This window comes from Echinops telfairi, unplaced genomic scaffold (genome assembly GCF_000313985.2).
Source record: "Echinops telfairi isolate 266 unplaced genomic scaffold, ASM31398v2 ScPeMD7_70;HRSCAF=299, whole genome shotgun sequence".
Classification (NCBI taxonomy): domain Eukaryota; kingdom Metazoa; phylum Chordata; class Mammalia; order Afrosoricida; family Tenrecidae; genus Echinops; species Echinops telfairi.
Genome location: NW_022103968.1, coordinates 28,859,114 through 28,869,863, shown reverse-complemented (window position 1 = coordinate 28,869,863; position 10,750 = coordinate 28,859,114). Strand labels below are relative to the sequence as shown.

Below are 10,750 nucleotides of genomic sequence, written 5' to 3'. Positions count from 1 at the left end.
AAAAGATCATATCATTGTGAACGAGGGGGAGTGCAGAGTGGAATAGAAACCCAAAGCCCATCTGTAGGCAACAGGACATCCCCTAACAGAGGGTCTCAGGGAGAAGAGGAGTTAGTCAAGGGGCAGTATAGAACCAATGAAACATACAACTTTCCTTTAGTTCTTTTATGCTTCCTTCCCCCCACTATCATGACCCCAATTCTACCTTACAAATCCGGCTAGACCAGATATTGTACACTGGTACAGATCAGAGCTAGAAACACAGGGAATTCGGGACAGATAAACCCCTCAGGACCAATAATGAGACTTGCAATAGCAGGAGGGGAAGGGGAAGGTAGGGTAGAAAAGGGGAACTGAACACAAGGATCTACATATAACCCCCTTCCTGGGGGACCGAAAACCATCAAATGAGTGAAAGGAGCCTTCGGAGAGTGTAAAACATGACAAAATAATAATAATTTATAAATTATCAAGGGTTCGTGAGTAGGGAGGGTGGGGGAGGGAGGGGGAAATGAGGACATGATACCAAGGGCTGAAGCTGAAAGCAAATTATTTGAGACTGATGATGGCAACAAATGTACCAATGTGTTTGACGCGATGGATGGATGGATGGATTATGATACGAGTTGAATGAGCCCCCAATAAAATTATTTTTTAAAGAAAAAAAGTATAAATAAAGAGACATACAATCCTTACACAGGGAGTGCCAATACAACAACCTTGTTGGAAAGCACTGAAGCGATCTATTTAAAAATAAATTGTGCAGATCGTTTACGTCATATGCATGAGTGAGTTGGACCTGGGATGGGGAGGACCAAAGCAGACGGGTGCATTTGAGCGATGTGTGGATGCGGAGCATGAAGCGCTCGACTGCCCAAAGCAGAGCCACGTCGGTGTGGGGTAAGAACAGCCAGAAAACGTCGAAGAGGCAAGGATGCAACCATTGCGTTGTGCTCGCACATTCTATGGGTTGGGAATTCCATCAGGGGAAATCGCCTTTCTCTGCTCACACTCTTCCCAAATTGAACAGCTGAGTGTGATTCAGACTACTGAGGGCCGAAGCCATGTGCAGGCTTCTCAACTGACAAGTCTGGCTTCTGGCCTGGGCTGACCCAAGGGCTGAGCTCAGCTGAGGCTGTCAATGGGAAGGACGACATGTAGCCTGTCCATGTGGCTTGGACTGCATTCACTTGGCAACCCACAAGGGTGCATCTAGATCAGCAGTTCTCGACCTGTGGGTCGTGACCCCTTGGGGCTCAAAGGACCCATTTACAGAGGTTGCCCAATTCATAACAATAGGAAAATTACAGTTATGAAGTAGAAATGAAAATAATTTTATGGTTGAGGGTCACCATAACAGAGGAACTGTATAAAAGGGTCGTGGCATAACGAAGGATGAGAACCACTGGCTTAGAGAGTGAACTTTCCAAGAGAGCTCACAGAAGCTGCCACGTTTTCCAGATACTCTTGCTTGGAACCCAGCTGTCCTGGTGTGGGGAGCCCCAAGTCACAGGAGAGGCCACGTGGAGATGATCCAATCAACTGCCTCAGCTGGGCCCAATGTGTAACTATTAAGCCACCAAGACTGGACATGCGCTCATGTAACTAAGAAACTGATGCGATATGTACATACTATGTGTCACAAGGGTAAATAAAAAGGCATCGCAGCTGCAGTCCCGGTTCAGGGATGCCCAGGTTTACTCCAAAGAAAGCCTGCGTGAACCTGTCTCTGCAACGAGTGCATGAACCTAGATTGGCAGGTCAGGCAGCAGGCTGCTGGCTCATGGGCCGCCGAGGCGGATCCGTCCTGACATTGGTGGGCAATACAATAGGCCACCGTCTCAAGTCTCAAAACCCAGGTGTCAGATGATGGGCCAGATGCGGGATTTAGATCGAGCAAAAGGCTGGTGGACTTTGCCAGAGTTCACATATAGGAAGGGACTTCACACGTTGGTGGGGAAATTCCATGTTTTTAATTCCATTTTTCCATTAACTTTTAAGTGTCCCCTCATGTTGGATGTAGGCCAAACTACTGAGGAAACTCCATGTCAAGTGATTGGCAGTTCATAGCAAATCTTATCATGGAGATGGTTATATCATGGAGTGATAACTGTCAAGCTGTCTCATGACTCCCAAACTAGAGAATCAAGGCCCAACCAAGGCTCCGGACCATGTGGAGACAGGACAAACCATCCCTGCTGAGCCCTGTCCAAATTACTGACCCTCAGAATTTGTGACTATAACAAAATGTTTGTCATGTTCAAGCATTTTTTGTAAAAACTAAACCGAAAAAATAACAATAGCTATAATTTTACCATTAACATTCATTCAGTATTTTTATATGCCAGATACATAATAGACTATTTTGTGGACATTATCGTATTTAGTCAATACAGTGGTCCCATAAAGGTCTTTTTAATTTCCACACAGATGCAGAAGCTGAGGCAACAGGAGTAAACAGAGTTGCCCATCATAGAAAGTCTGGGAGCAGAGATTTGAATGCACTGTCTAAGTGTAGAGGCCACAAGCACTAAGTATTCTGCCACAACACACTGCACACAGCTCTTTGTACGTATCATCTTCCAGATGTTGCCATACATCTCACACAGCTGTAGTGATGGTACACAGAAATGTTTGCAAACTGATCTCATTTAGGATACTCCTGTCATTTCGTATATTTCTACATCGCTTTCAGAATCATCCTTTTTCAGGGCTGCTTAGTTTGTTGATGACTAATGCTGACTTGGAGGTGCCTGGGTGTACTGTGGCTGAGCACTGTGTTGTTAGCTGGAAGTTGGTGGTTCAAACCCACAAGTCGATTCATGGGAGCCAGATGAGTGGGGGGAACCAGCCCCTCACAACGAATCACGGGTTCAGTAAGTACAATTGTACGGTTAAGATATATTAAGATTATAGTAAAGTCATAGAGGAATGGGAGAAATGTGAGAAAGAGAATAAAATAAAGGAATCTGACACATTTCATGGTAGCATGCTCACCTCCTAGATGGCCATGTTCTCAACAGCCCGGTCCGCGCATAGCATGGGGCAGAGAGGGCAGGAGAGAGCATGATTTATTACTAACCAAGGCCTATATATATTTTAGGGGTGTGCATGTCCCCTAATTGCAGGTAAAGACATACATCACAGGAAGGGGTTGTATAATAGGCATAAGTGTAACAGGAAGGGAATGAGCTAGGGATGTACACAGAATAGGAAGGGGAGGGACTAAAGGTCTACATGTGACAAGGGCAGACCCTACATTCATGATGGGGGCGTAACCGTGGTCACCCTTCAGTGGGCTTGACCTCCCTGGGCTCTCTACTACTATCCTTATCAGAAGGGCGTGGGCCCTACTTAAGGTGGGTCAGACTATACAGTCTGGTTGTTCTAGATGGCTGATACTCTTAGGGAGAATAACCTCTGACCTCCTTTCATTGACCTCCAAGTGTACAGTCATTTACCATGCGTGGCAAACAGCTAAGTTTGGCATATATATATTTGGGGGAGACAACTTGGGAGAAATCTTTCTGTTTCCCACAGATGAGCCCGTTTACACCCATGAGCATTACAGCCTTGGAAACCCTGGGCAGCAGCTCTGCTCTGCTCTGTAGAGTCGCCAGGAGTCAGAATCAATTCAAAGGCAGTGGGTTTTGAAAGTGTTGACTGAGGAGCCCTGGTGGTTCAATGGTTGAAGCACTTGCCTATTAACTGGAAGGTGGACGGTTTGACCCCACCAGCTTGTCTGAGGGCGGACGATGTGGTGGTCTGCTTCCGCCCGCAGACACAGCCTGGGAAGCCCTGTGAGGCACTTCGCCTCTGTCCTATGGACTCACTGTGGACTGGCACCAACTGCAGGGCAGTGGGTTTGATTTTTTTTAATGTTGATTTACTGTATGGATTGGCACCAACTTCAGGGCAGTGGGTTTGATTTTTTTTAATGTTGATTTACTGTAACCGCACAAATAATTGCCCTATTATTATTGTCTAAATTGCTTACAGTTTCCTTAAATTGTAAAGGATAGCATTGCAGCATCCATCTTTATACGTTTGTAGAACTATATTTCTTTCTATAAATTTTAGAAGAGCACTCCATGGGTCAAAGACAGTTTTAATCATTTTCACTAAGTACCCCTTAAATTTCCAAAATATACAGCATTGTGGAAAATTGATACAATTTTTAAATGTTCTCTGATTTAGTGGGTGCAAAATGGATATTGAACAGATATTGAAACATGCTGAACTAGGCGCAAGGCAAAGGGTCAGGATTCCCAGGGGATATTTGGAGAGGTGAGTCCGATTCCTAACTACAAGAGACCAAAACCTCTGAGGAGAAACAACAGCAGGAAACAAATTATGGAAATTCAGGTACAAAAGAGAAATGGCACTGAGACATTAAAATAAAGGGGAAAACAAGCTTAAGGAAGATTTCCTCCTGCAGAAGAGTCCCAAGAAGGCTTCCCAGAGAAGCTTTTAGAAATGCGTCTGAAAGGAGAGCCAGAAACTCGAAGACAGAAATAGGGCAGGGACAAAATTGTGAGCCAGGAGCAAAATGAGGATGCAAAACCGCATGGTGAGTTTAGTGAGAAGATCACAGATCACCTGTGAAACCCAGGGGGAGGGGTGTTGTGAGCTCACCTGCCGTTTGTACTGACCTTTCACACAGCCAGATGGAAGGAACAAAGCCATGTGTGGGAATGCGCTCCGCATGCCAATGGTCCCCCTGTCCAATGCTACCATCCGTCCACGTTGTGACCAGAGCTTGGCTTTGCTTTTCTGTATCACAGACTTGGTCCAAACCACAGAACACACCTGCCCTTGAATTGCCAGATAAGGGCCCTGGGGGAACCCAGGTAGACACACGAGATGGGCCCTTGGGAACTCGGGCTCTAGGACCCAAAGTGCTTTCTGGTTCTCTGCTCTTTCCCCCTAGGAATCCTTTTCAGTCAAGGAGAGAGGTGGAAGCACATGCGGCGCTTCTCCCTCCTGACCCTGAGGAACTTTGGAATGGGGAAGAGGAGCATCGAGGAGAGGATCCAGGAGGAAGCCCGGTGCCTTGTGGAGGAGCTCCGGAAAACAAAGGGTGAGTCTCACTCAGCAGACCTTTGGGAGCCAGGATGTCCCCCCACACTGACCTACACGCTCCTCCTCGGGGAGGCGCTTAGGAGCTGTGTCTGCTGTGTTAGTCCAGGTAGACTAGAGAAACACATTCATAGAGATACTCGTGTATAAGAAAGAGGTTTATATACAAGAGCAATTGAACATTGAGAAAACAGCCCAGCCCAGTCCAGATCAAGACCCTAAGTCCGATATTAGCCCATATGTCTGAAACCAATGTATACAGTCCTCTTCAGACTCACGAAACACATGCAATGACAGGCCAGAGGGTAGAACGTCTTTGGACCAGTGTCAATGGAAACATCTCAGCTCTGGCAGGGGTCTCTGCATGGCTTCTCCAATGCCCTGGGCTGCACCATGGTGGGTCCATGTGTCTTGTCAGGTGCTATGTCTCTCAGGGTGTGAAGCAGGGAGAGAGTCTTCCCTGCCTCCAAGGAGGAAAATACTGGATTTCCCAGAATTCGCAGGAGAAGGCCATGCCCACACAGAGGCCTCATTGGCTATGATCTGATTGACAAGCTAGGCTTCATCCCTACACTCTTAATCCTCAAATTGACAAACAATTATGTATCTAGCACAGCTGCTAGCGAGCAAGGTCAGCAGTTTGAAACCACCAGCTGCTCCTCAGGAGAAAGCCGCCTCTTTCTACTCCAGGAAAGATCCAGTCTTGGAGACCCGCAGGGGCGGTTCTATGCTGGCCGAGTCAGAATCGGCGGCACCATTGAGTGTCCGAGCCCAGGATCTGCTCTGATGCAGGGAGTTAGTGAGGAGAAAGGAGTGGGGCAGATAATGAGTCAGGACTCTGGCATCCTTTTGTCTTGGTTGATGTCCCAATGGGGCTCTTACCAAACCAAACCCAGCCCCACCCCAGGAGAGGCCATTCCACCGCACAGCCTCCTGGGGGACAGAGCATCACTGTTCCACAGCGTCTCCAGGATGTCACTCTGGATGGAAGCAGACTGCACAGCTCCCTCTAGGGAGAGGCTGGTGTGTGTCCTCTTGGTTAGCAACCTCCTGCTTTCAACACTGTGTGCCCAGGGCTCCCTGCGCACCACGAGTCCAGACATTCAGACACGGAACTTAGCTCCGCTAGGACATTTTCCTCACCCTAAAAAAATAGGGCTACAAGTCAAACCTCAGGACGAGGACTGAATGATAGAAACGTGTCCATAATACTCCAAAGTTCACCGCCTTCACCCCCATGTCACTCATAGCGCCTCTGTAGGACAGGGGAGAACGGCCCCTGTGGTTTCTGAGTCTGTCACTGTTTTTCTGAGAGTAAAAAGCCCATCTTTCTCCCACGGTGCGTGCTGGTGGATTTGAACATCGGGGCTTGCAGACAACAGCCCGCCACATCGCCAGGGCTGCTTCATAAGACCCAGCCTGTGGTAAACACTGCATAACATGACGGCTGCTGTTAGTAGATGGTGAAGTCCTGGGTGGTGCAGGTGCTTAATGTGCTCACCTACGAACTAAAGGCCTGAAAACTCTCCCCAAAGTCAGCCATTACACTCCCCATGGGTCACAGTCCTGCTCTGACACACGTGGAGCCGCTGTGAGTTGGAGTGTATCGTCACGTGTCCTCGTGGAGCACCGTGGTCAGTCTTAGGAGCAGTCCAATCGTACGTCGCCGTGACTGTGTCTGCCCCAGAGCAGAAGAGGTCTTGTGCTTGGAATGACACTGCAGGGTGCTCCCCTTTCTCCAGGTCAGAGCTGTTCTTTTCTTCCACCAGCCCAGCCCTTTGACCCCTCCTTCATCTTCTCCTGTGCTCCGTGTAATGTGATCTGCTCCGTCCTCTTCAACGAGCGTTTCCAGTACACTGATGAGAGGTTCCTGTACCTGATGAATTTGCTAAATGAAAATTTCAGGCGCTTCAACTCTCGATGGATCCAGGTGAGGCTGAGACTGTCTCTGCACTTGGGGTTCTCTTCCTGACTCAGAATGCCTTCAGGGTGAGGGGTGAGGAGTGCTGACCCACTCCATGGACCAAGTGCCAACGTGGGCAGGCCACTTTCCCTCAGTCTTGGCCAGATGGATGAGTCAGCATCACTTAGCCCAGCATCGAGGCCAGGTTGCCCTCTGCCTCCCACCATGGGTTTACTCAGACAAAAGAAGGCAGCACATTCTGCTCTCAGGGTTCTTGTAAGGACCCTAAACTCCTATTCTCCGCTGTGGCTAGGCAGAGGAGACCCGAGCAAGCAGATGGGAAGGGCTGTTCTCTTGCATCGAAGTCTCTCTTCTTTATGAAAGCTGGGGAAAGGACGCTGCTTGGTCAGATAGCTCAGAGGGTTAGGCGTTCCATTCCAAACGCTGGTCTCCTTTCACAAACTGAATTTCCTGTGTGTGTGTGTTTGTGTGTGTGTGTGTGTGTGTGTGTGTGTTTGTGTGTGTGTGTGTGTGTGTGTGTGTGTTTGTGTGTGTGTGTGTGTGTGTGTATACACACATACACACTTTTTTTACCTCCCCATTTTCAGTTGTATAATCTCTGGCCAACACTCATAAAACATCTTCCTGGAGAGCACAGAGCATTCTTAAGAAGAACTCAGGACATGAGAAATTTCATCATGGAGAAAGTCAAGGAGCATCAAGAGTCCGTGGACCCGAACCACCCTCGGGACTACATTGACTGTTTCTTGAACAAGATGGAGCAGGTACACTCTGTGCTGTCGTCCCCAGGCACCCAACCTTCTCATTCCGTGCAAGTACAACGCGCACGCATAATTACACCATGTAGGTAATTCTTGATATGTTGGTATCTCATAGCAACAGCAGACACTCTTGTCATTAATAATGTTGTTACTAGTTACCGCCATGTCAGCGCTGACTTGTGCCAGCCTGATGTGGGACAGAATGTGTTACCTGGTTCTGTGCCATCATCCTGAGGTTTGTGAAGCCATGATTGTGGCTGCTGAGCCAGTCCATCTGCTCCCCTCTTTGCTTACCTTCTGTTTGACCAGACATCCATGTCCTTTCTCAGTGTTGGTCTTTCCTAATGACATGTCCAAAGTAAAGGAGTCGAAGTGTCTTTAACTCGTGTGGCCGTGAACTCTCCCACTTTCAGGAGAAAGACAATCCGGCGTCCGAATTTAACTTGAGGAACTTGGCAACTTGTGGATCTAATTTGTTTGTGGCGGGAACAGAGACAACGAGTAGCACCCTGAGATTCGCGCTCCTGCTGCTAATGAAACACCCTGCCGTGGAAGGTACATCAAACACCCTAAGAGCCATGGAAGGATGGGGTCAGGGTCCTGGAGAGCGGAGGGGAGACACAGGCCAGTATCTGCTGCTCTTTCTCTGGGATGCCGTGCAGAACCCCAAGCAAAGGGCCGTTCACTGTGGTTTTATTTTTATAGAGCAGAATCCCATGATGGTGTTGATAAGATAGAGGAGTCGTTTGGGGGCAGGGCTTGGCACCCCATCAAACTCGACCAGAAAACACTCCTTAAGGCCAACAAACAGTCCTTGAACTAACTACAGGATTTTCTTTGTTTTTGTTTTTTTCTGTCATTGGATTTTTGGTGTTGCTGTTGATGTTTTGTTTTCTTTTGTTGCTTTGTTTTGGTCTGTCTTGTTTTTGTGAATGTTATTATCTCTGCAGGTCTGTCTAAATAAGATAGGTTGGATGAGCAATCTGGAGGGGGGGGTGGGGGAAAGGAAGTGGTGTTAACAAACCCAAGTACAAGAGAACAACTAGTGATCCAAATCAGTGTTGAGGAGGGTGTAAGAGGCCTGGTAGGGCGTGATCAAGGGCACTGTAACCAAAAGGAATTACTGAAACCCAAATGAAGGCTGAGCATGTTAGTGGGACAAGAGGAAAGAACTAAGAGGCAAATGGGCATTTATAGTCTAAATAAAGGCATGTACATATAATATATTTATATATGAGGATGGGGAAATAGATCTATGTGCATATATGTATAGGTTTAGTATTAAGGTAGCAGAGGGATACTGGGCCTCCATTCAAGTACTCCCTCAATGCAAGAATACTTTGTTCTATTAAATGGGCATTGGATGACGCTCACATTCCTGACACGATCGCTGAAGACAAAGTGGGTGCATAAGCAAATGTGGTGAAGAAAGCTGATGGTGCTCAGCTGTCAAAAGATATAGCATCTGGGGTCTTAAAGGCTTGAAGGCAAAGAAGTGGCCATCTACCTCAGAAGCAACAAAGCCCACATGGAAGAAGCACACCAGCCTGTGTGATCACGAGGTGTTGAAGAAATCAAGTATCAGGCATCATCAGAACAAACAATCACATCGTTGTGAATGAGGGGGAGTGCAGATTGGGGACCCAATACCCATTTGTAGACAACTAGACATCGCCTTACAGAAGGGTTGTGGGAGGAGATGAGCCAGTCAGGGTGCAGTGTAGCAATGATGAAGCATACAACTTTCCTCTAGTTCCTAGATGTTTCCTCCCCCCATCCACCCCTGCCACTATCGTGATCCCAATTCTACCTTACAAATCTGGCTACACCAGAGGGTGTACCCTGGTACAGATAGGAACTGGAAACACAGGGAATCCAGGACAGATTATCCCTATAGTACCAGTTCTGAGAGTGGTGATTACGTGAGTGTAGAGGGAGGGTGGTTTGGAAAGGGGGAACCAATACAAGGATCTATATATAACCTCCTCCCTGGGGGATGGACAACAGAAAAGTGGGTGAAGGGAGTGGGTAAGATATGACAAAACAACAATAATTTACAAATTATCAAGGGTTTATGAGGGAGAGGTGAGCAGGGTGGGAGGGGAAAAATGAGGAGCTGATACCAAGGGCTCAAGCAGAAAGCAAATGTTTTGAGAATGATGAGGGCAACAAATGTATGTGTGCTTGACACAATGATATGTGTATGGATTGGGATAAAAGTTGTATGAGCCCCCAATAAAATGATTTAAAAATATATAGAGAGGAGTGTTTTGAGACCTCAATACTTGTGATGAAGCTTAGAAACAGAGGGAGGTTCTGAATTCCACATCATATTTATGAGCTGCAAAGCCAAAGAAGAAACCCGAATTAGATGAGGGACGCGTGGCTTTCCATGATGACTTTTCATCTTGAGCCGGCCACTACCAGAGAGTGGCTTTTAACAAGTTATGTTATGCTGCCTATGGGCCTATGTTTCCCAGTCTTTACAATGGATCCGTTTCCCTAAGCAAGATTTCTAGCACCAATTGCCTTTGAAATTCAAAGCTTTTTGAATTTGTGTTCATTGGATTTTCTCCCACTTTACTCTCAGAGCTCAGGCCCTCAGAAGCCAGTAGGCCCTAAAAACGACAGGACGTGCCAGCCCTCTGAAAGGTGCAGGAGAGAGGGCACTGCTGACAAAGGGAGGACTCCTACCGGAGTCAGGGTTCAACATTGTCTCTCTGCAGGGGCTTTGCCAAGAATTGGGGGACAAGCCAAAAGCTCTGCCACTTGGGTCCTCAACTGTCCAAGAGAACAAACCTATTAAGCCAAAAACATTCAACCCAAAACAGCCAAACTCACTGCCAGCAAGTCGATGCCCACCCACAGCGGCCCTTAGAGCAGGGTAGAACTGCCCCTGGGAGTTTCCGACACTAGCTCTTCACAGGAGTAGAAAGCCCCACCTTTCTCCCACAGAGTGGCTGGTGGTTTTGAACTGCTGGCCCTG

General features: G+C 47.5%; 1 protein-coding gene across 1 annotated transcript in view; it reads left to right on the top strand.

Moving 5' to 3' along the window:
• Positions 1-10,750, top strand: part of LOC101650523 (cytochrome P450 2C23-like) — a 26,444-nt gene that overhangs the window by 6,954 nt on the left and 8,740 nt on the right. The window contains exons 3-6 of the mRNA XM_045291435.1: positions 4,931-5,080; positions 6,849-7,009; positions 7,591-7,767; positions 8,178-8,355. Coding sequence (XP_045147370.1) covers positions 4,931-5,080; positions 6,849-7,009; positions 7,591-7,767; positions 8,178-8,355 — 666 coding nt within the window. The remainder of the gene's footprint in view (positions 1-4,930; positions 5,081-6,848; positions 7,010-7,590; positions 7,768-8,177; positions 8,356-10,750) is intronic.